Genomic DNA, 25,552 nt, shown 5'->3' with positions numbered 1-25,552 from the left:
TAATTCTAATTAATTGTAACGCTATTAAAAGCAACTTTGATTTTGGCGGTCCTTGTGGACGGAGGTGATAGTGTTTCCGAGTGCTAGATTCTGGTTGTCCCGTGCCTCCATTGCCCAGCAAACAGGCCTGCATCTCCAGCAGTGTGGTGTCGGCGTCTGCTCCCTACGAGCACCGACGGAGCAGCGAGGCGAAGCTCTGCTCCTGGGCGGAGGAGGAGACGCTGCTGGGCTCTCCTCCTCCTGCCGGAACTTCCGACTGCAGGTCGAAGGCGACAGCAAAGCCAGATCTCCATTGGAAACGTATGCTGCCGTTTTTGTTTGGGAGGGATATTCTTATACGATTTGATGACATCTAGTTCTTGTCCTACAAAACACTCTTAAGACATTTTGAACAAAAGCATCTGCTAAATGAATGTAATCTAATGTAGCTGTCTGTTTGACTCGTATCTTGTTTGTATCAGCATGTACCAAAAAAGTTCCTTTGTTCACAAAACCAGACAACTATATTTTTCCAAAGATGGTTCTCATGCATCATATTGTCACTACATGAAAAAAAAAAAATATTGATTAAAGTTTTTATTTAAAATGAGAAATCCTACATACATCATTGGCTCCTGGCAGCTCAAAGACTAAAGGACTCCACTACTACACCCTTCTCCATGTGTGTGCGTACGTGTCTCTTCAGCCTCGTAGAGGTAGAGAAACTCTTCTTACAGAGCTGGCAGCTGTGTGGCTTCTCCCCGGTGTGTGTTCGGACGTGCATGTTGAGGTCGGAGGAGCACCTGAACCTCCTCTCACAGTGGGAGCAGGAGTAAGGCCTCTCACCAGTGTGGATGCGCTTGTGGAGGAGGAGCTCGCCAGAGGTGAGGAAGGTCTTCCCGCACTGGGAGCACTGGTGGGGCCGCTCTCCCGTGTGAGTCAGGTTATGTCGGACGAGCGAGGTCGACTTGGCGAACCTCTTCCCGCAATGGGCGCACGCAAATGGACGCTCCCCCGTGTGCGCGTTGAGGTGTTCGCTCTGAGCTCGCTTGGTCTTAAAGCTCTTTGGGCACTGTGGACAAGCGTACGGCCTGAGGTTGCTGTGGCTGCGCTGGTGCCTCGCCAGCTCTCCGTGCGTGAGGAACGTCTTCTCGCAGGTGGTGCAGAGGTACGGCCTCTCGCCCGTGTGGGTTCTTTCGTGGCGCGTGAGGCTGGCCAGCTGGGTGAAGCTCTTCTCACAGCGGGAGCACTCGAAGGGCCGCTGGCCGTTGTGCGTCAGCTGGTGCCGGTTCAGGATCTGGAGCTGCGTGAAGCTCTTTCCACACTCCGCGCAGGGGTGCGGACGATCCCTGGTGTGGATCTGCTGGTGCTTGTTCAGGAGCCACACGTGCGTGAAGCTTTTCCCGCACTCGCAGGCGAACGGCCGCTCGCCGGTGTGCTTCATCTGGTGTCTCTTGAGGTCGGACGCTCGGCTGTATATCTTCTCACACATGGAGCATTTGAACTGATGCCTGACCACGTGTCTCTGCCTGTGCCTCATCCGCTCCAGGATGCTGCTGAAGCTCTCGCCACATTTCTGGCATTTGTACCGACCGCCCCCTGTCTCCGGCGTCTCCTCCGCTGCCACGACCTCCGTCGTGAACTCGACGGGAGGGTTGCACGTCTGGCTGCAGGCGGTTCGCTGTAAATGCAGCTGGAGCAGCCCCATCTGTGTGAACCGCTTGCCACACTGGGAGCAGAGGAAGGGTCGCTCTCCGGTGTGAATGCGCTGATGCCGGGTCAGATCCCAAGAGTTCTTGAAGCCCTTCTTACATACCTCGCAGGTGTACGGGCGCTCGCCCGTGTGCGTCCGCTGGTGACGAGTCACGTCCGAGGCGCGCGTGAACGTTTTTCCACACTCCTGGCACGTGTGAGGGTCGGGCCGGTTGTGGATGGGGAAAGGCGATGGGAACTCTGGATGACGGTCCTTCTTCTTGGGGACGTCGGCTGCCTCTGCAGAGCTCTGGAGTTTGCTGTACTGCTCAGGGTGACTGTGCTCAATGTGCTGCAGCAGGTAGGACTCCTGCATGTGGAAGAAGGGACACTCTGAGCAGGCGAAGACCTGGGTGGACATCTCCACAGTGGTACCTGTGCAAAACACAGAAAATATACGTAGTTGTTCTATGTTTCCCGTAAATGGGGGAAAGCGTTTGTTTGGAGGCCCTTAGGCCTACAACATTGGAGGTTTCTCGACCTTCTCATCTAAGTGTCCCATGTGCCTTCCTTTCCAATATAACTACAATAAACTGGATAAAACACTAGTGGGTCCCAGAATCATTTTATAGCGATCTCCATCCACACAAGAACACCCGAAGAACAACAGTAGAACAAGTCTCACTGTCGTGTTTCGTCTGTCAGCATCTCCACCAACATGTGGTCGACAGTCTGGCTACTCTGCTGAGTCTCAGCTCATTCAATGTCTGTTCAGTGTCCAACGCTGTTGTTTTCATTTGTATCTGTTTTCTCTTTCTTCTGTCAGAGAACTGACCATGGATAGATTACTGAACAGGCCTACCAGGCACAGGAACAGGGGTCCTAAAGTGTCAGGGGCCCTCCTGGCCTTCACCTGCAAAATGTCACTCGAAGAGACACTTACTGACCACAAAGCGATTTAAAACAACCACAAAGAGACACTAATGACGACAAAGAGACACAAAATGGCCAAAAGAGAAACAAAATGACCACAAAAAGATGCACATCGACTCCAAAGAGACGTAAAACTACAACAAAAAGAGGCAAACGCATCACAAAGACAGTGTGTCTGGCTCCTATGGAGGACAGGTTGTGGGCCCATTGTCTCATAATGAGCCCATGCAACTGAATGAGTAACATTTTTAACCCCGAAATTGGTCGATGGCTTTAAAATTCCTTGTGCATGAGAAATTCTATCAAACTGTAAAGTCATGCATCACATTATTACAGCCTACTGCTGTGTTGCGTAGTCATGGAACAGCGAGTTCTAACATGCAGACGGGGAGCTGGACGCTTACCCTGTGTTCCGAGGTGCTCGAGACATTTGTGGTGCTGCAGGAGAGACCTCAGGTCGTCGGGATTGGAGAGCGCTTGCAAGCAGTCCTTCAGGACGGAGGGGGCGGACGTCAGCCACGACACAGTCTGTTTAGGGACAGAAAAACAGCCTTGTCAGCAAGAATGAGCTGATCAGTACAGGGTAAATAAAAAGTGACACAACTTAAACACGTAACTCTGGTACTACTCCTGGAAAAGATAACCATCGGTACCAAAGCTAATAGGGATTTCATTCCACCCAACACTGGTTATTATTTTTTATATACACATGCAGGGTTGTAACTATTAAAAGAATATTTTTTAATAATCATAGAAGCCATTAACTTTAAATCAGAAATATAAAAACTCACTAAACACAGCACTTAAAAATGTATAAATACATTCTTATATACGTATGGAAAGAAATAATTACGCCATGTTTATATTATAACCCATATTCCAGACTTAAAATCTGAAAACTGAAAGGTTGGGACATTCTTAAGTGCATGTTTCAAGCAGCAGCAGCTGTAACGTGAGGCTGTCTCCTACCTGACTGAGGTCTGGTACCGGCAGGAGTTTCTCCAGTTTAGACAGAAACTCCCACACGAGGAGCTGCATGTCTGTGTCGTAGCTGGGACCGTACTCAGTGGGAAAAACCTCCTGGGAAGAGCAAAGGTCACAGTGTCGGGACATAGTTACAAAGAGGCAGTTGGGTGCACAAATGGGTCCTCTTTAGGAGGCCAGATGGGGCCACGTGTGAAGCTGCCTTGCCTGGTAAAAATGCTCCCTCTCTGCTGGGTCCTTCAGTAGTGTTTGGATGAGCTCCACAAAAATGGCCTCCTCTGCATCCACCTCTGCATCTCCACTCTGAAACACACTACCAGCGTTATGTCCCCAGACAATATAAGCATATCATCTGACCAATAATTACAAGCTTCAGGCCATTGTGCTGTACAATGAGAGAACCTGTTATAGGGAATTGTAATAACACTGCTCTCACTTACTCCTGTGTTTCCTGCTGGGCGGATTCGTTCTAGGTGAGGCCGTACGCACAACATGTTGGCCGTTTCCTCATTTCTGCACAACTCAAGAATAACCTGAAGAGAAAATATGTCGGAAGAAGAGAAAGGCGTCCCCTCAGTAAAGACTGAGTCCATGAAGTACACCAACATTGTCCGATTATCAACGTTTATGGGGACGTGATCTCACGTGAAGCCCCGCTGACTCACTCTTGCTCTCAGCCGCAGAAGCAGCTTGCCCCGTTGCTGTGGATTGAGCAGGTCTGGCACTGTAGCCGTCACCAGCGTCACAAACTCACCAAGCTTTTCATAGTCGAGAACCTCTCTCCGCTGAGCCACCTGCCACATCGCTGCAGAGAGCAGCCGCAGGGGAGGAATCAGCAGCCTCAGTGATGACAACGGCAGGAATATATCTGTGGCAACATAGAGACATGGGGTGGACAGGGTCATATTATATATACATATATATATATATATATATATATATATATATATATATATATATATATATATATACACACCTTTGTGATGTGACAAGTGTGGAACCTGACTAATATGTGCATGGTTGCTTATAAAATAAAAATACACTCATACATAGTCTGATGTGACTATTTAGGTTGAACACTTTAAATATGGCTTACATATTAAGAATACGACGGTAGGTAACTATTTGCTCATTGGGGATCCTGCTCTATCGGATGTCTTGTTAGAGTAAACCCAACACACTCCCACGGCGCATGTCAGCGCAGATATGGACCCTGTATTCCAGTCACAACATGCAAATTACACAGCAGACCACATCGAGAACGTGTCAGCTGAAAGCCGCAAACGAACGCAGGTTCACAGCACGACTGCAGCTGACGAGATAAAACACCGTTTAACAGCGGGACTTAGCTTAGTTAGCCACATTGGCCAAAACAGTGGGAAATGTGGCTAAATTACAAGCGACTGGTTTACAGTTTGTCGTAATCACAAAGGAGACTTCAGACTGTCGTTTGCCAAAGAGGAACGCTTAAGCTGTTGCGTAAAGTATATGTTGCCCTAATTGCATGTTTTGGAGTGTTTACATTACGTTTCTTACGTTAGCTAGCATCGCTGCTGTTAGCCGGGGCTAAGTGATAATGCGAGATAACGACACTATGCAAGTTAGCGATTAAATGCGACCATTATTAAACACTCCAAGAAAACGGACCTGTGTTTTCCACTTGGCCGGAGCCACCAGTCGTTTCCATGGTTAAGGGGACGTAAAGTCACTTTTTAAAGTCTACCATCAGCTTGCAAGCCATTTGTTGTTAGCTCCTCACGGACCGGAAACACGTGTAATAATATTTCAGAATAAGAGCGTAAATAAATAAACAGTAACTGCTCAGGAGGATTAAATTGGAGCTGTTCAAAGTACTTGTCATTAACCGTACCAGCTGGTTATATGCAGAGCGCTTTTATACAATAAGAGATGTTTAATGTGTGTGGAATGGGGATATCAGCGGTGCTAAACAAGAAATAAATGATCACCATTTAGCAGATAGGTAAAACGTTTTATTTGCAATGTATTCATTGAAAACTTTCAAGATTTAGATGTGCTGGAATTATATTCGTCAATATCAAATTGTCCTTCAAAATGTATAAGTAAAAGCTCTGCTGTCATCACAGCCCCCACACTGGATCACCAGATCACCATTGTCACTTTTTATTAAAAAGTTAGTCTCTTCCCCACAGCAAGAACGTGAATCCATCCATGCAGAAAGACGGTCCAAGCCAACTAGCTACAGGTCACCGAGGGAAGAGGCTTTGTGGGGTCAAATCTCTGATGTCAAAGCAGGACGCCACAAGTATACAACTTGCAGTTCCATGGTCCAAGCCATGGCAACTTGGGATGTGACATCCAATAATGTGGTGTTACATTTCAGTCAGCAGGACTAACGCTCCATGTCTTCAGTGTCCAGAGTCCTTTCAACAAAAGCAAAATGTTAGATCCCGGTGAAATGAATAAGTACAGATGAATACAGTGATTTGACTAGACTACAACAACTTTATTGAATTGAAGGACAGGATGTATTAAAATGTCAGTGGTTATACAAGCAGTTCATACAAATGTCAGCACAAATATTACTGAAAGAACAGTATTCAGCTAAACCTACATCAGACTTTACGTTTATGATTCAAGATTTGAATACAATCAGTGGTTAGTTAATTTCCTAAAACTACATCATTTAAACAAAAGCTACACGTCAAACTAATCATCAGTCATTTAACAGGCAGGGCACGGTGACATGGACATTTACATGGTCCAGCTGTATAAAAGATGATGATGAAGGGTCGGTTAGCCTAATTCATTAGTGGGTCGACAGAGACGAACAGAAAATAGATTGCTCAATTAGTGAATTCTCCAGACAAAAACACGATAAATTAGCTTTCTCCAGCTTCTTCTTTCATTCTATGTCTTGACAGTTATATTAGAGTACACTGGGTAGTGTTTACAATGTATTTACGACTTTTTCCTACGCAGTAACATTTCTAATATTTGAATGGGCAAACCTACATGAAGGGCAAGAATGGTCAGTGGTTAACTTGAGGAACGTTACTTTAAAAAAATAAAAGCTTCTGGGCTTGGGTAAGTTTAACTGAAATGCAACTGTGTTAGTGACAAATACATAGCTTGACGTAAATTATCTATCAATTCACATTGCGTTAACAAGACTAACTTCGCTCAGTACCGTTACGTTAGCTTAGCAACTTCCGTAGCCGCCCTCTCTAATACAAAACCTCTCCCACTTACCTTTCTACGGGACTATGTAATACATGACGAGGAAAAACACGATGTCAAAGATCACGAACAACCAGCAGTCGTACCAGTACGAATGTTTCGGTAAAGATATCGAAGCTCCGTTAGTTTTAGACATTTTAAGGTCTCTTTCTGACTCAGTCACGGGAATCGAGTCTTGCCCCATGTTTGCTTAGGCTACAGCTGCGTGCAACCCGGAAGAGAACACACATGTGAAGTAGTCCTTCAAAATAAAATAGAAAAGCCTTTCTACATTTTGAAAGCTGTGATTACTGGTATTTTATTTGTACTATTTCCCATTGAAAACATGATTTTGTAAGGTAAATAAATTTAATACTTCAGTCTTTTGAATCTTGTATCATGTGAAAACATATTGGTTACCCTTTTTAGCTCATTTGTATTTGTATTGTCAATAGTCAGAAGGCCATCACCAAAAACGTGTTACCTACGGGCTCTAGCAGTCTGTCTTTCTATCTGACTACACATTATCACAGACAGAGAGAAATTCACACAGGCAACAGTCACTTTGGCTAAGATAATATCACATGGGACCATCTACATTGTGGCCAGTGAATACATTTAAGATGTGATTTGTCACGTGTACTAAATGTTTTTTGTTTTTGGTATCGTCTCAAAGTAAAAGGAAACTGTAACATCTTGACACTCTCAATATTCACTTTGAAATACTCACCCCTGATGCCTTTACCCTCCACTCCATAAACTGGCCATAAACAGAGCACACACAAAAAAAAGCTCAGCATGCTGTTTGCTCGTGTGACACCAAATACCATTTATTAGGGCTTTACAAAGACTACAAAATCCTCCAGATGAGTTAAATCACTGTCTCTGTCTATTTACATGATATGTTACATACAAATGTACAAAATATAAAACATTTAAAGACAAATGTTTCACCCAAAACAACAGAAGAAAACTTTCCCTCAAACCAGAGTAAATGCTATGGTTTTTCAACTGAGATGTAACCGCAAAGTGTTGGGTGGGAAAAACGACCAGCTGATCATCAACACTATGGCGCACACTGTTAACGGTGTCAGTCTTCTGCTAGCTCAGGAACTCATGGCCTACAACAGGAGTGTAGAGTAGCTGAGAGGGTGAATTGTGGGAGATCTAAGCTCAGGATTGATGCATGGGTGCAACTGTAGGTAAGGAGCAACCTGTTACCCCGTGGTAACGACCCCCTTATCATGCAAATACACACTCTTGCAGGTATATGTGCGAAACCATCAGAGGCTTGGCCGCAGAGACACGTGTGAAGCTGAGCACAGGTAGGATTGTAGAGGGTATAGGATTGTCCTGAGGTTGTGACAACACGACTTCTTGGTCTCTGGTGGGCTTTGACTGACCAGTAGCACCTGTTGGTTGTTGGTAAATGTATACAGTACGCAGTCAGTTCAGCTTCGGTGCCTCGGACAGCCGGCAAAGCCTAACGTGGCGGTAAGCTCGGGTGAAAATATCCAGAGAGGAAGTGCATCCAAGGAACAACAGGGATTCCTAAAGATGGAGAGGATCCAGAGAATATTACGGCAGGAGGGGGGGGGGGGGGCTGGAAACGTGCCAATTTTTTTGTTCTCAGTCTGTGATTTTAGTGCGTTAAAAACTTGTTCTGACTGTACACCTTGTGCCTCCTGCATAGGCAAAGCCATCCAATCACCACAAGACACACACCTGTTTTCGAACAGCATGTCGAGTTTTCTCCCCCTCTGTTCTCAAAGTACAATAATTTACTCAGCGAGTTAAGCATATTGTAACATCTTTGATTCACTGTGCAAGACTGAAGTATATACAACCCACCCTGACCTCAAAGTGTGCAAAACCAACCCGCTCATTAAACAAAGAGAGGACAATCAAAATTCAAAATGGCTTCCGTCCAATACACGCATACATAACGGTAAAGGTCTCCCCTCAATGCGTCCCCTTTAAAAAGCTTTAAAACATGCTCATCAGGCTAGAAAACCCAAAAACTGTTTGGTTGTGCTCCTGTCAGTTCAAGTGAGCCCAGCTCAACTGGGTGAGAAAACAACAACTAAAAAATACCCCACCCCCTTTTTAAATGTTCTTTTTTTCTTTTTTTTTTACAATATTGGTCAGTTTTAAATTCAAATACATCAAATCCTTTATACTTTGAGGGCGGTTTGGAGGAAGAGGGAGCAACCAAAAAAACAACATAAAAGGCTGTTTTTCCGACTACAAGCAGCTTCTTTGACGTAGCAGGAAGCAGATCATCATCAACCGACATCAACGTCTCTTTTTCTCACTCGAGAGCAGAGGATGCCTCCCGAACGTTTGCACATCTAAGGCAGTGAGAAAGCACCAGTATCATTGTTCCCCTATTCAGCTCTTGGGCCGATCTGGTTGACTTGCATTTCAAAACACTTTGGATTCTGTTTTTGGTACCTCACGGGTCCCAGAGGGGTGCAGATGCTGAACAAGACAAGTCTAATGAGTGCCGGGAAGTTCCAAGCAGGACACTGTCAGCTTGCCTCACTCAATTCAATACTACTGACACTGTGTTGATTGATCAGCTCTGATTCATTTTTGTCAGTCTACTGCTTTCCTGTTACTTTGCCCTGTTGCAGCAAAGCCCCACCCGCTTGGTTCTCCATGCAGGGTAACGCAAATGTCACAAGTATTCAGCTTTTTGCAATTGACTGTTGGCTAAGCCCCCCCCCCCCCTTCGCAACTGTTGCCATGCCTGGCAAGCTTTCCGTTCTCGCACCTATGCAGTGTGCAAAGACAACGATTGCATATTTGCCACTAAATCACATTTGATCAACTTTTTTTTTTTTAATGTTTTAAAATGATAATCTTGTAGCCTATATGGGTCTTAAATGTGCACTTGATGCCTACATGCATGATCTCAGGCTAAAAGACGAATAAACATGTCCCGGGTCAACAGTCAGCATCCAGTCAGTTGCTGGTCCACGTGGAAGTAAAGAAAAAAAGCATCGTTCTTGACTGCTATTTCATTCGAGCATAACTCTTTTTGGCTGCTTCGCTTGCATACTTTTTCATAAACTGTATGTATGTTCTCACTTTTCAACGATACACGGGGAAAGGCTTTTAGGATGGTGACTAAGCTATGTGCTCGGCTAATGCTATCTCACTACTGTGAGTAGTAACCATGTCAGCCCATCGTGCTAACATTTGCAACTGACCTTCCAAACTCTAACTCTCAAACTACATCTCCATGCGCAGCACCATTTAACTTGTGGAGAAGGCTTGACAGGGTTGCAGAGTCATGGGTGCTACTGATAGGACAATCGCTGTTCATGGGAGGCCCACAGAAAGTGCGGCCTGCTGTTCACGTGACGCGTTGTAAACTGTGGAGTGACACGGAAGGCCAAGAACAACCTAATCCAAGTTTACAACCATGGTTAGTTGTGCCTTGTGTTAAGTCTCTATGTGTGTGCGGTTGCGTGTGTGTAAATGGCAGTAAATCAAAGGGAAACATTGGCACTTGTCCGTTTTCTTTTTCCTTCACAGTCGCAATGTCGCTGGATGACACGCAGACAATGGCGCTTTCCTTATGCTCGTTGTTGGCGTGCCGGGGGAGAGCGAGTGGCGGCTTGGCAGTGCCCCGACACCGAGGAGGCTCAGGGCGGGAGACCAGCACCGTGACACTCGACTGGCGACTGAGCCGGAGGGGTCGCGTGTGTGTCGCAGTGCCCTCAGCTCAGCAATCAAACCGAAAATAGCAACTTGCGAGGAGCCACTTCAGTTGAACAGCTGGTCGCTGACATTGTTGAGGCTCAAAATCAATCTGATGGATCTGATTTGTGTGTATAGAAAATCAGTTGTCTGCCAGCTTTTTGACTGCTGAGAGCCTCGACCTTGGCCAGCAGGGGGCACTACATCACCTGTAAACACTCAACAGTATTCTCTTACTTGACTCCCGTCATAAGTGGAGTGGAGATGAGGGTCACAGGGTGGAATAAACAGTGCCTTGCTCAAAGGACACTTTGGCAGACTGGATTGTTGGTCACACAGGGTGGGGGGGGGGGGGGGGCTTGAACCAATCAAAGCCTCTGATTAAAGGACAGGTTCCTCCTGCAGCCTGTGTGTAAGCATATATGTGTGTGTGTGTGTGTGTCCTCAGCACCTCTGTAAACAAGGAAAGACATAAACAACAGAACCCCCCACACACATTGTAAACATCTGAAGATATATCTGGGATAAAAAAGAACAACAAAAAAAAAGAACAATCCAGTTGAAGTTCTTGGCTTTCTCTTTCTCTCTGTGGTCGGTCACGGCTGAGCACAAATGTGATTTACTCCTCGAAAGTCAACTTCAGAGGAAGTGCTGTCCCTCGGCAGACCCGTCCTGCCTCCACATACAGGGCTGTCTCAGAAAATTAGAATATTGTGATAAAGTTCTTTATTTTGTGTAATGCAATTAAAAAAACAAAAATGTCATGCATTCTGGATTCATTACAAATCAACTGAAATATTGCAAGCCTTTTATTCTTTTAATATTGCTGATTATGGCTTACAGCTTAAGAAAACTCAAATATCCTATCTCTAAATATTAGAATATCATGAAAAAGTATACTAGTAGGGTATTCAACTAATCACTTGAATCGTCTAATTAACTCGAAACACCTGCAAGGGTTTCCTGAGCCTTGAAAAACACTCAGCTTGGTTCAGTAAACTAAATCACACGTATGGGGATTATCACAATATTCTAATTTTCTGAGACAGTCCTGTATATGAAAAGTTGTATTCTTAAATGTTATACATCCAATAAAAAATGACTAGCTGACCTGCCTATCGGATGTGATTAAAATATAGAATGGATCCAACTTGCATGATTGTTCATCACTTTGATCACTGAGAACCACGTTGGCCGCTGCTCTTGAAAACATACAATAATTTGATTTGAATATTGCACCATTGTAATGTAAAAATATGGGGTGTTCTTTCAATACCATTTCGGATAATAAAACATTTCATACATCCTACATCTGTGCACTATCGGAGGTGTCCGGCGGCGGTCTGAAGGTCCCCCTCGGGCTCTGGGTCTCATAGCGCCGACTCCAGTGAGGAGTCCAGCTGGTCGTCATGGTGACTGGTGCTGTCGCTGTCGCAGCTCTGCGTGCTGGAGTAGTTGGCTGCCTCCTGCAGCCGCAGCAACATGTTCATCTGAAAACGCAACACACAGACGAAGCCTCAATGATATAGAGATACGCAGTATTTCAGATAATGCACGCACTGGCACACTGAGCAGTACTAGTAACAGTTTAGTAGTTTTAGTTTTTAGCAGTGGTGTTTCTTCCTGTTCTGCTATCTGTCTATCTATCTGCTGTCAGCCAGAACCTGCGATGTTTATGCTCACACTGTACAGATCGAATAACAGAGTTTCCAAAGTGCTTCGACGGACAAAGCAAAGCAAAAGCAGGGACACAAGGCGACTTCACAACAGAGAGCCAAACAGCGAGGCCAAGCACAAGCAAGACAACACTCAGTGAAAGAGCAGTGAGCTGGCGTGATCTTTAAAGCACCCATTATAAACTTAGGTCTCATGACTCACAGACTTTGTCTCTGTACTTTACATGTGGTAAAAGGCACTTTTTAAATGCGTGCGGTAAATCACCACAGTAAAACTGCAGAACTTCTCATCCCTGCACCTGAGCTAATGGACTAAATGATGCAGAAGTGCTGCTGCATCTGGCGCATTGCCTCAAGTGTTCCTAAAATGAGCTTAAGCACACCTACACTAGAACTGGTCTCGTCTGGATGAACAACACACGCACGCGCACTGGTTAAATCGAGCCAGTTGTTTTTGGATGACTACCCTTTAATTTCTCTTGGGCTGCAATAACCCTTCAAATGGAAATTCATTCTATCTCTCTCTCTCTCTCTCTCTCTCTCTATCCTCCCTGAATAGTTCCTCCTGTGTGTGTGTGTGTGTGTGTGTGCCAAGCTTGTGTTCAGGAGCCTAGCCACGTTACTAGCTTCTCTTTGTATTTTGTTTGTTGTTTGGAAAAAGCCAAGGTAACACTCATCCCAAGTTTCTATGGAAACAGCCATCCTTGAATTTTACTTTTTGGCTCTGCATCATGTGCTGTATCACCTCGGTCCCAGTTCATATGGGGAGAATGATCTTTTCTGTTCCCCTCTTTTTTTAAGTGGTGACACATGCAGCTAACATCACTTAGCTCAGATTCCTCTCCTGCAGTTTGATTTCTTACATTGGAGATATTTTAATTCACTTTGAATATATTCATATAAGTCCATCCATATCTTCCTCACCAGTGGGTCTCCCTCGGTGTCACTCTGGGACACCTGCTTGGACGAGGCTCCCTCTTTGGACGAGCTGTAGCCGTCGTAGCCCACGTCCTCCGGCCTCAGTTGGAGCAGCGACTGGCCGTCCTGCTGCAGCGAGGCGGCGTTCCATGGATACGTGTCGTTCACCCACTTGGAAGGATCCTCCCACGCCGCTCTTTTGCCGTACAGCTGCAGGTGTGTCACAGAGGGAAGAGGGGGTGTGAACAATGCGGGAGAACAGACACGAGTGAAGAAGAAACACTCGTACTAATCGCAATCACCAGCACGCGGACAAATTGAGGAGTCCTCGCTCACCTGCTGTTGTTTTTCATATTCGGTCTACTTTATGTGCCTCTTGTGATGTGCAGTGACATCAAATCAGAGAGTGTGGTGAATATCATTATCTTCTCAGGTTCATTATCATTTAAAACAGCTATGCCAGTCACAGTGGTGCGTGGAGAAAACGCTTTAGTAAAAGGACTCGTTATGCAGAATGACATTTCATGGTTCCAAATTCTCAAACATGAAGATTTGCTGATTGTCCTTAATGAATGAATGAATTATATTTTGGGACAAATAAAACATTGTGAAGGTATCACTTTGGGTTGTGGCTAATTGTGAAGGCTTTTCCCACTATTTTCAGAGTTTTTACAAACCAAACTAATCCACTAATGACGAAAATAATGAGCCAATGAATCCATAATGAAAATGATGATTAGTTGATAGTTTTAGCTGTAGTGAGCATAACCTCCACCAACAACAGTCAGCAACAATGATCCAATCACAGCGGCCATTACTTTGCTTTGAGTACATTTTCTGGACGACACTTACACACTTTTACCGAAGTAACATTTTGAATGCAAAACTTTTGATCTTAACTGAGTATTTTTACAGTGTGGTACCACCACTTTTACTGAAGCAAAGGATTTGAATATTTTCTGGTAGCTGGTAGCTATAGCTGTCAAATAAATGTAATCAGGTGAAAAGTCAAATATTTCCTATTTTTAAATGTAGTGGAGTAAACCTATACTTATATATAAAGTCAAAGTACTTCTAAACTGTACTTCGGTACAGTAGTTGAGTTACTTTCACCTCTAGATGTGGGAAAACATCTTTTGTCCTGGAGGTTTAAAATGTTGTAGCCACGCAGGCTGGTGATCCAGAGAGCTCATTTCACGTGTTGCCAGGACGTACCTGCAGCCCTTCCCTGACAGCCTCCAGCAGGTAGGGCACCAAAGAGTAGTTCCACAGGTCGGTGAACCAAACCCGGGAGCCTTCTACGTCCATGGGACAGGACAGGAAGAGACGGGGGCCTGTCGGGGACAAAAGAGCCCAGGGGATGAGTGTTTGTTGAATGGAAGGCGGAAAAGACAAAAGACACACGGAGCAGACTCTGAACACACACACGCTGATAAAGAGTGGAGGCACAAGCTCACACTCACTCACTGGCTTCGGTATCAGTCTAACAGTACAGGCGGCCAGAGAGAGAGAGACAGAGAGAGAGAGAGTGTGAGTGTGTGAGACTGACCTATGGTGACATCGGAGGAGCTGTGTGCCTCCAGGAAGCCGTTGAGGTGCTGCCAGGTCTTGGGGATCCAGTCGATGATCTTAATCAGGTCATTGCTGCGCATGCTCTTGTCGATCTCCGTCTCTATCAGCTTCCGCCGCAGGAAACGGCCCAGGAAGCCTTTGACCGGCTCGGTGTGGTTGGTGCACAGCACCCACCTGCGACAGGACAGACGATCGATGGTGAACCAGAAGAAGCGGAGGAGCTGATGAATCAAGCTCAAGAGTAACCCACATCTCTCATCAAAGCAGCTCAGAGGTTTCAGCTCATTCCACTCTACCATACTATAATCGTATTAAATGTCTGGCCCGTGACGGGCTTTCCCTAATGACTTTATATTTGCCAAATCATCAGCTAGTCAAACATGCCGAGCAGAAATGATTCTCACTCAGAACCTGCATAATGTTCCAATCATTTTCATCTAACGAGGGTAATTATCTGAGAGATGTAATTACAGCGCTCCCCCGTGGAAGAATGCCTTTAGTTTACAATCTGTGAGAAATAGCATGTTGACGGAGAGGTGAAATCAAACGCATTATCTGACAGGCGAGACGACGCAAAGCCAATAAAACCACAAGTCTTTTCTAAGCGGAGCCGATAACATCCGTGCACATCACAAATATCCCAATGTGGTGAGTAACTTCACCGACGCCGTCCCGTTTTCAGTGACAGCGTCAGAGTTCAGTAGAAGTCGAGCTGGTGGTTAACGCGTGTGTCACAAACCTGAAGTTGTGGTGTAGCTCAAGGTTAGGAGAGGAGGAGACCCCCTGGTTCATGGTCCCGATAACATAAGGGCTGGATGGAGACACAGACAACAACACAAGACGCGTCACGAAATGTAGATTTAAAAAAAAAAAATGATGTTGCTGTTGGACCAGCCATTTCTAAACATGTGTTATTTCTGCCATTATAGTTCTTTTAGGTAATATTTTATTGTTTAAACAATAAGTATAATACATTGCATATCTGACTCACCATTTGTGGTACTTGCAGTTGAGGAAGCCGTTGAATATGTCACTGAGGGAGCCAATATGGTGGAGGTTGTCCAGGATCACCACAGTGGGGAGCTCTGTGTCCGTCTCCTCGGAGCTACACTGCTCCGCCAGGTTGGACAGATACTGACGCAGGTCCTGGGAAACAAAGCATTACCAGACAGGTTTTCATTTGGACACAAGTTTTTGAAAGGATCTGAGTCCCTTTTTACCCAATTTATGTTAAACTCTAGTTATTTATACGAAAGCCAACCTCTACCGCTCACAACTCCTTATGCTCACTCCTGTCCGGGGTTTTCTCCCACTGGACAAACCTTCACTGCAGATAAAACGTCTGCTACTAGTGATGCTTGTCACATTCTGGAGCCCATTATCTAAATGCTAGTATATTTTTTCTGCTGCTGAAGGATCACGAAAAACATCAGAGGAAAGTGTCAGGTTGTGGAGTCGGTCCATCAGAGGCACAGCGTAAAGGCCATTTTCTAGAGATTCAGTTTGGTACCAGCATTCAGTACGCAAGTACGATCAAACAGGGAGAAAATCCATGGCAGGAGAGGCAGAGAGACCAATTTGTGCACCAGAATGAGAATCAAATGCATCCAGGCATACATATTGCAGATCTGTTGAAAGGATAGTTTGGATGTTTTAGAAGTGGGGCTGTACGAGGTACTTCTCCATAGTCAGTGTATTACCTACTGTAGATGGAGTATCGGCACGGGAGCAGCAGCAAAATGTATTTTAGCCACCTAAAGAAATCGCTTTAAGTATATACGCTATATTTACAATATTTTCACCGCTTTGGTCCAACGCTGCCTTGATTGATTAGTTTGTATGTTATTGTGTGACTTTGGTGTTTTAAGGGGTTAGTTCGGACTCACCAAAGTCACACAATAACACAACAAACAAACTGACCGAGGCAGCGGTAGACGAGCAAATTCTGTCTCCTGAGAGGTGAAATGACTGTTCTTTTGTCCATAGCTAACGGCTTCAGTTTCCCCCTTTAGAAATGGCTGTCTGACAGCAAAATAAAGCACTGAAAATATTCTAAATATAGCCTACACTTCAATTGTATCGATTTCTTTCGGTGTTTAAAATATGTTTTGCTGCCGTCCACAGCAGTACATTGCTTTGCTCCCGTGCTGGTACTCCTGTCTGTTTCTCTATACATCTACTGTAGGTATAACACGCTAACTATGGATAAGTACCTCATACAACCACTCTTCAAAAAATCCCTTTAATATGTGCATGTTTTGCCTTCCCATGTCTGGTAGGCTGGTGGTCACTTTTCACAATTTAATATCCTGAGAATCTTCTCTTGGCGTAGGAAGGCATTCTGGGAGATGTGGGGAGTTACTAAACTGAAACGTAAGTGATGTAGATGAGGTAGACTGGGTGGGAGGGAAGACTCAAGACTTTGGATTCGGATCCAAAGAAAAATCGCTGCCTTGTTGGAATTCCTCTTCCTACCTTGCTGGAATTCTGGTCCACGTTGAAGCTGGCCACGTTGTGCTCGGTCACCGGCTGCCCCATCTGGGAAATGATGTACTCGGCCAGCTTGGCGGCCATGAAGGATTTGCCGGTGCCGCTGGGTCCTGAGAGGATGATGCGACGATGCTCCATCAGCAGGTTGAGGTACCGCTGGATGATGGGCTTCGGGATCAGCGTGTCAAACACCAGGCTGTCTATACTGTTCTCCCTCACACCTAGGAAGAGGATGGGAGGAAGGAAGGAAGGAAGGAGGGAATAGGATGGATAGAAAAAAGAAAAGAAAATTGAAACAAATGCAGTTGCATTTTGTATTTCATTAAATGCGGTTCAAGTTAATATTTCTTTCTCTACTCCAGAACCCTTTCCTTGCCAATTCAAAGCTGGCTTCAACATCAGCCGTGATGCTGAAATAGAAACTCCTCGTTTCCTCGCTGCCGTACCTTTGAGGTTGACCTTGATGACGTTGTTGTCGCCCACCAGGTAGCCGCAGGGCAGCAGCTCAGGCACTTCGGAGGTGTGGGAGCGAACCACCTCGCCTATCCTGTAGGAGACGATGCTGTCTGAGCTGAGACCCAGGCTGGTCAGAGGGTCCACCCGAAACACATACTCCTGCAGGGAGGGAGGGGTTAGAGGAACAGAGGGAAATAAAGAACTGCACTATTGATTATGCTTAAATATAGGCTGACCAACTCATCTTCAAACTGACAGTGGAGCTTGTTGTGTGCGCCTGTGAATCTGTAATAACAGCAACAGAGACAGTGTGCAGGATTGTCTCTTCTTTTTTTCATTTTTAATCGAGCTGCACCTGCCACACACATTGAGGTGTGGAGAGATTTTTAACATTTTCTTTTGGAGGTTTATAATTGACTTCAGAAGAGGAAAAAGTACGCCTTCGTCCGTGGGTAGGATGGAACAAACTAAATACAATTCCATGCAACCGAAGTGGATTAAAAGGGCTTTAATAAACATGGACCACTGTCTCGGCAGACAGCATTTGTAATAACAGCACATGCATCACTCTCTTTTTTCAATTAGTTTCATTTGAAAGAGCAGTTGTATCTTAAATGAATTCATTAACTCCTCTTATTAGAATAGACACATGACAAATCATCTATTCTACACCACATATACAAACCAGAGGGATCCAACTACCATGAAATATTTGGATAAACATTTCTTCGTGACATTTTGACAAACTAAATGGAACAGAACCATCATTACTGTAACTAGTCGTGTGTGTGCATATCCTGCCATGACAAGTCAAAGTGTGCGTCGTGAACCTCTGAGCAATGGGCGCGTTTACCTTGAAGAGGCGTCGGATGACCCCATCCAGGACGTCCCACTTGGTTTTCCCACTCACACCTATAGACCCAATCAGGTACGCCTGGCCTACCGTTCCCTGGAGAGTTGGCAGATGAATCAAAGCAACAGGAGTCAGAACCAATAAGACCCGTACAGTGGTTTTAGCTGGAGGAAAAAGGGGGAAAGAACGTCCACCCCTCGTCCACTGACCTTGGTGGTATATGGCCCGCGGCTGATGGTGACCACTATTCGCACACTCCGGCCCTCTTTGCGCAGATTGCCCTCGTAGCCGTCATCCAGCAGAATATCTGAAAAACAGAACTTTTCTGTTAGGAAACGCAATCAACTTGATTCATTACAAACAAACTCTCACTCTGCCCGCTGGCAAATTAGAGCTGGACATGGACAAACAGACTCCAAAGTAAAAAGAAAGATAATAGATAATGGGTTTCTTTCGTGTGATAATTACTTTTACATTCAATCAATGTTTCCATACAGAACTTTTTCTAGTGAGTGCACAGAATGATAATTTAAGAACGACTACGTGTTTTGAGTACAATCTAAGGCAGAGAAACAAATAAATAGGATGGGAAATCACTCCAAAGGATGATATGAGGTATTTGTTGAGAGGATGGGGACTGTGACATCATTGGGACAAAATCATTACGTAATAAGTCAGAAGAAATGACAGCCGTTGGAAGACATAAATGACTTATGATTTATCAACCTGACAATGTGTGTAAAGAAGTAGAAGCCACTACCGTCAGCTTACAGCAACAATCAGACACCCAGCACCTTTCACATTCTCCACCGACAGCAACGGAGCCGAAGGCAAACTGATAACAGCTTCCTCAGTTTACGAATTTCAAAAATATCTGGAGGCGGAGCTTGTTGAGTTTTAGATTCAAACTTATTCTAACCTTTGTGACGGATCAAACACCAGAAACAGTTTCATATTTGACCGTCATTTTTCATGAAAACCACTGAAGTTCTTTTCAGATGTTTCTCATCTCATGCTTAATGGAACCGGCAACAGCTGATTATTTTCCAAACACGACACATCATCACCGTTTAAGTTGACAGACTTGTTAGCACGGCTAACGGCTGCCTATTTACACATCCAATGGACAAGGAGCCACATTTTAATTGATGTCGAGTCGTGTTTAGGACCACCTGGGAGACTTTAGGTAACTATTCACTCTCCTGAAGCTCTATTTCTGGTCTCCACCAACACCTGGGAAAAATATGTGGCTATTTAGCTGCTAAATGCTCCTCTGTGTTCACCAGCTAGCTAATAACTTTGTCTATCTGTCTTGTAAAGTGGGCTTTTAGAACTTTTTCTCTGAAAAACATTTGGCTGCGTCTGCCATAAACAGTGAAGTTACCGGTCAAAAAAGCCACAACAATGAGCTGGTTGCTCTCTAAGGGTTTGTCACAATGATCAACAGCTTTAACATTCAAGTAGTCATGTGATCCAGTGTTAATCCAAAACAAATATAGCAGCTTTAACTATTAGGGACCACTACTAACACAGAGTGCACAATAACAAACAATACAAAACTGTAGAAATTAGTATTTTACTTTGTGCAAGTTTGACTTATTTGTTAGTTTCCCGCCACCTCTAACCTTTGACAACGACCACGCCGCTAACAACTCCAAGTCTCTCGCTTCATTCTCTTTTTTCCCGGAGTCCATTTTTGGAGAGGGTACTTTGTATTCGGCTGGCCTCCCTTAGCTGAGGGCTCTGTGCTGGGCTGATAACAGCCCGTTGGCCCACTCGTCTTCCCACGCGTCACTGCCCTCGGCTCATCCCCCCCCCCATCAATTAATGAAGGCCCGAGTCCTCGGAGAGAGCTGCGCCTTCTATGTTAATTACAGGACAAGTGAGAGAGGGGCAGAACTCTTTCACTTCTCCAATGGATCGGGCCTGGAGACATTTTCAGCATGTTCTTGTGTGTGTGTGTGTGTGTCTGTGTGTTACAGGCTCCTGCTGCGTTAACCAGCCCTCGCAGTAGAGAGAGCAGCTATTTCGTCATTTCACGCGGGGCTCCTCCGGATCATTTCTCTCCACAAACACAGTTCTCTCACATTTATCGAGGCGAGTGTGGAGGGAGCTAATCCAGCTGGATTCCCTAAGAGTTGCTGCAGACCATAAAGTGTGTCCTACGGCTTAACTAGACAAAAGAACATGGCGCTGACATGACTGAGGTTTAATTCTTTATAGCTCAATACACCTGCCGACGGTTTTGAAATGTAAAGAAAAGGACTATCAAAGTCTATTTTTCTCACTACCACCACCCTCACACGTCTCACTTCTGAGAAACAACTGCAGGCTGCTAGCGCTGATGTACAAAAACACTTCAGATGGACAACGCTTGGCAGGCTGACACTGAACTGACCTGACATGATGGTGTCAGTGATGTTGAGGTTGTTGAGCGACAGCCCCAGGGACTGACGGGAGGAGGACGAGGACGTGCTGGAGGTCTCGGAGGGCGGCCGGGCCGTCTTGAGGGGCGTGGCCGTCGGCGTGGCGTTGCCGCTGGACTTGAGGCGATCGTTCTCCGCTTTCAGCGCCTCGATCTCGTTCTGTTGGTCCACAAACAAATGAAAATGAGACAAAAACCGGACAGAAGTTGCATTCAAAGACTCATATTCCTGCATTCAGGCTGACCACTGTTGTTATATCGAATCTGTATGATTGGCGTTTGATCTTCAAGGCTCTCTTTGTGCTGAGGGGTACGTCTCAGATAAGACGCCTTAAATGATCCCCAGATCTGAGAGGAGACTATGAGCTTCTACAGACGAGGCAATCCACAAAGAGCTGCTTAACAGTGGAGACATTTATGGTAATATCCTTTGAACATGTGCTGCTTTTAAGAATATGAAGTGACGCAGCACCTCTGAACAGTGTGCTTTGAACTGACGGGTCGCGTTTCATTGCAACACTTCATGATATCAATGAATGATATCAACTAATCAAATATGTGTACTTGCGGGGGGGAAAAAACCTTCACTTTGTATCATTTTATTCAGCTTCATGAGGAAATCAAACAGTTCCATTCCGCCTCTCTGAGGCGTGTTTACCGTGACAGCTCATTCAAATGACACGTCATTTATTAAATTGCTAGTTTTGGAGGTGATGCAGCATGCCGGCTCACTGTGATAGCTGGAAAGCCTCCGTATCCAATGTTCCCCTAGTTTCTTATTTCCTTGTATTGCTCTTCTAAAAATATTCAGACTTTCAGACTCCGTGGGGAATGAAGCAATATCATGAACTACAATTTAATAGCGAACCTGCATGAGTGCTATGTGTATAGGTATAGGATAGTAGGAGCCCTCCTGGTGCCCCTCTGGACCCCCCTCAGCCATCCACTGAGTGCAGTGTTAACTGTTCTAACTGGTAGCAGCTGTCATGCTCCAGTGCCTTTAGGGAGGAACACACCGCTTTAGCACAAATAAATTGGACGGACAGAGCGAAGAGTCTGAGCCTTTTGCGAAAAAAAGAAAAAAGAACTGTAGAACAACTAAAAGTGCTTCTTTCTCCATGAGATGCCTCCATCTGCGTTTGGCAAACAGAACTAAAGCCTATTTGACACCTAGAGTTGAGTCCTTCACCCACAGCTCACCCAGCACTCAGGTCACCAGGATCTCACCTGCATGCGGTTCATGGCCTCTCGGATCTGGTCCAGGTGGTGGGCGGAGCTGAGCGCCTCCAGGCGGATGTCCGTCAGCTTGAGCTCCTTCTCCCTCAGCTCGTTCTTCAGCAGGAGGATGGTTTCTGCCTCGGCTTCGGTGCATTCGCAGAGCCTGCGACCGGGGGTTACACACAGGGAGGTGGAAGGGATGGGAAGGGAAGGGGGGGGGGTTACCAAACACACATAATCCAGAGAGAAAAAATGCACACTTTAAAGGAAAGTTCAGAGGGAAGCTGGAGTCAGTGGCGGAGATGTGGGACATCTGGGAAAGTGTGTGACCCCCCCCCCATTTATAATACTCCCCATTTACTTACAATGCATTGCCAGCACATTGAGCAACTATAATATACATGTTGCAGCTATACTGAAGAGGTGGTAGTTGTCCCATCATCATGATTCAGTTACTTTCACAAACACCAGGCAGAGATCTGATACGGAGTTAGATGCAACGCTATTTTGCTCAAAGTCAAAAAACACAACAAGACTAAGTCACATTTGGGTCGTTCACTGCATGACAATTCTATAACTGACGCCAGCACATGCTTTGGCCTACGTCAAACTCCTTAAAAAAGAAGTCATCTCACCAGCTGCCACAGGTGCACAGTACCTGCATGCTGGTTGCCGGTCGGCAAAATGGCCTTTTGTACCAGCGGCATAGAGCCAATTTGCTTGGGTGCGAGCTCATCCGTCTCACCCTTTATTCAGCCTACTGCTACTTCTCCTGAGCCTGAGACGCTTCAGAGAGACCATCACCTCCGACATGCCGAGGTGCTCACGGCACCGAGATGCAGAGGGAAAAGTCACACCAACACAACCCCACGGCACACACACACACACACTCCCTGGGAGCACGCTGCGCAGCGCCTATTACCGGGATCGGTGCTTGTAGACCACGTGACCGTTTTGCCTTTTCTTTGGCGTCCAAATGGGGGAGTACTTGCTATCGCAAAAGCACTTGCTACAGCGGGAGGGGTGTTCAAGAACAGGATGAACAGAGAGGTCAGAAAAGAAAAAGCGTGGTGAGGATTAACAGACATTTGTGAGAAGATAAAAAAAAAACAAGAAAATATCTGAAAAGAATTTAGTCGATTTGTATGCAAGGAAGCGTGTCCGAGTGGAGAGAGCTACCTGTGTGTATACGTTATGTGTAACAGCGGATGCATGCGCATACGCAAAACTCACTCGGTGGTGGAGGGCGAAGAATGCAGCGTGGCGATGCTGCCCTGCCTGTTGTCGTGCTGCAGTTTGGGCGAGGACGGCAGCGAGTCGGTCATCTCCTCCATCTCGTCGTGCGCCGACTGGGATTTGGATTTCTTCTTGCTGAACGCCTGTTTGAAGGAGCTGCGCAACTGCAAGACAGAAAAACACAAACATGCCGGCGTCAGTTCCCTGAGAGATCAGGGGTCTGGTGACATCACACCCTCGCCAGATCAGGAAGTCACTCTGTGTTGTTTCCCAAGCAGTGGGCACTGTCTGGTTTAGGTAAAGAGAAGGGGGCAAAAAGCAAGACCGTAAGTAGAGGTGGAATGAGAGATGGGGGGGACCAGGCTTTGAACAGGCAATCCAAATGAACAAGGGAGCAGGAAAAGGAGGAGGGAAGAATAAGGGGGGGGTGGGGTTGCCGTATCCATGCCAACTGTTCCAGAGAAGGGAAAGAAGAGGTTGCTCTGAGGGGGGAAGGAGGAACAAACAAGGGAGGCGAGGAGAGGATGGAGAATAGCCACAGCACACACACACACAGAGGACACTCTGGGAGCCACTGACCTGAGCCGGGATGGAATCGGCCACCTGAAGATGCAGAACACACCCAAAGTTAAGCCGCGCAAACACACACACACACACTCACCTCACCCGCCCACAAACAAACCCCCCTCTGCTTGATTAAAGATAAACGCCATTAGTGCATCTGATTTACAGAGCACCGTGTCCTCAGCAAATACAGTTAATGCTGCTGCGAGGGGGATGATAATGAAGTCGATGTCTGTTATGATTGCGTAGCGTTCATCTTCCCGTTATCTGATTGGCGGCCATGTTTGTCCCTAGGCTGTAAGCACGTAGTACAAGATGTTGCATGAAATCCACGGCACCTAATCATGCTCAACAGAACACACCAACACAGCACATCCGTTCGATTTAAGTTCACGTGAACGGCTTTAAACATTTTGCAACGCCGCCCAGTGCATTCTGGGAAAGGCTCCAGCCTCCCTGTTACGCTTGCAGGATGAGCAACTATAGAAAAAGAGGAATGGATTGGATGGATTTCGACACATTTCCACATCCATGGCCAGTCGTGTTTGTGAGCCAGTGGACAGCCCTGATGCTTAAAGAACGTCCTCTGTGGGGTCGGTGTTTGCCACCTTCCACGGGGAGGCTCCTGTCCTGCTTGAAGCTACTTCAGCAGGTCAGCAGCCTGCTTGCTGGCACAAAGCCGCTGCCCTAATGAAAGGCACTCTACCAATTTATTATGACAACCTTTGTTTGTTTGTTAGCTTGATCTGCTGCTTTTCTGCAAGTTCAACTCAATCCGTATCTCCAGCCGTGTGTGCAGGGAGGCAGGATTTATGCAAATGAATAATTAATTGCTGCTTAAGTAAGAGTTTGATTTGTATTCATGAGCCTGAGGGTTATTTTTTTTGGGGGGGGTGTCACTCTCAGCGGTGAACTTTTGGGCTGTAAGCGTGCGTTTCATTTCAAGGGCAGGCGTTTTGCACTGCAGCAGAGAGTGAACACTGGCTCTGCGCTCTTTGGCTGAGACTTCTCATATGTCATCCGTCTGACTCAGGGGGCTGCAGCAAACAACAGCTCTCCAGCCAGGGACACGGAGCCGCTATTGTACAGCGAAGCAAAGAACAGAAACATCTGAAAGAGGGCTAGAGAGAGAGGGAGAGCAGAGAGCTTCATGGGCATTTTTAGATAACTTGGCTCTTTTTTTTCTTCTTCTTGGCCCGTGGGTATTTGTGGACAGTCCTCGGTAGAAAGGACACGCCCCATGGGAGGTGAAAGTACAGCTTTGGACACTTATTAAGCAAACTGAGCCATCAAAGGAACAAAGTTTTGTTTTGTCTTCCCAAAAAGAGACGGAAGTTAAAGTGAACTTTGTGGAAGACTTTTGAGTCTTTCGAGACCATCAAACCTGACCAAGTCCCGTCGAGTACCTGGGGGATTAAGAGCCCTTCTCAAAAGCACTGTGTGAAGTGAGAGTGTTTCTCAGTTCCACCCACTTGCCTCAGATATTCAACCAGCACTTCTCTAACCTCTGGGCAGCTATTGCCGTGGTGTACAGCTGGACTTCAGTAACCATGACGTTGGTGGCCACTCCGCCTCTTTACCAGCCTAATTTGCATGCTGCTGTCACTGTCTGTGAAACTCAAAGTGCGCCTCGCACAATAATTGCGGGGC

The 25,552-nt window shown here is 45.8% G+C and overlaps 2 protein-coding genes across 2 annotated transcripts in view; both read right to left on the bottom strand.

Moving 5' to 3' along the window:
* Positions 1-622: 622 nt before the first annotated feature.
* Positions 623-5,356, bottom strand: LOC306713829 (uncharacterized protein; the record flags this gene model as incomplete). Its single annotated transcript, XM_079183670.1, has 7 exons — positions 5,236-5,356; positions 4,254-4,456; positions 4,029-4,121; positions 3,796-3,891; positions 3,574-3,684; positions 3,009-3,132; positions 623-2,106 (listed from the first exon to the last, which is right to left on the bottom strand). Exons 1-7 carry the CDS (start codon positions 5,273-5,275, stop codon positions 623-625), a joined length of 2,151 nt encoding a protein of 716 aa, XP_079039796.1. The 5' UTR covers positions 5,276-5,356.
* Positions 5,357-7,609: 2,253 nt separating this feature from the next.
* Positions 7,610-25,552, bottom strand: part of nav3 (neuron navigator 3) — a gene marked incomplete at its 5' end in the record, with an annotated part of 173,251 nt that continues 155,308 nt past the window's right edge. Inside the window, 15 exons of the mRNA XM_079183853.1 lie at positions 7,610-11,984; positions 13,095-13,298; positions 14,304-14,422; positions 14,638-14,834; positions 15,400-15,471; positions 15,652-15,806; positions 17,136-17,371; positions 17,597-17,765; positions 18,460-18,555; positions 18,669-18,766; positions 20,858-21,044; positions 22,112-22,265; positions 23,025-23,111; positions 23,336-23,502; positions 23,918-23,941. Coding sequence (XP_079039979.1) covers positions 11,865-11,984; positions 13,095-13,298; positions 14,304-14,422; positions 14,638-14,834; positions 15,400-15,471; positions 15,652-15,806; positions 17,136-17,371; positions 17,597-17,765; positions 18,460-18,555; positions 18,669-18,766; positions 20,858-21,044; positions 22,112-22,265; positions 23,025-23,111; positions 23,336-23,502; positions 23,918-23,941 — 2,085 coding nt within the window. The 3' untranslated portion in view covers positions 7,610-11,864. The remainder of the gene's footprint in view (positions 11,985-13,094; positions 13,299-14,303; positions 14,423-14,637; positions 14,835-15,399; positions 15,472-15,651; positions 15,807-17,135; positions 17,372-17,596; positions 17,766-18,459; positions 18,556-18,668; positions 18,767-20,857; positions 21,045-22,111; positions 22,266-23,024; positions 23,112-23,335; positions 23,503-23,917; positions 23,942-25,552) is intronic.

The sequence above is a fragment of the Pholis gunnellus genome (assembly GCF_910591455.1).
Source record: "Pholis gunnellus genome assembly, chromosome: 22".
NCBI classification, from domain to species: Eukaryota; Metazoa; Chordata; class Actinopteri; order Perciformes; family Pholidae; genus Pholis; species Pholis gunnellus.
Note: the sequence above shows the minus strand (reverse complement) of the source record. Positions and strands in the feature narration are given on the sequence as shown.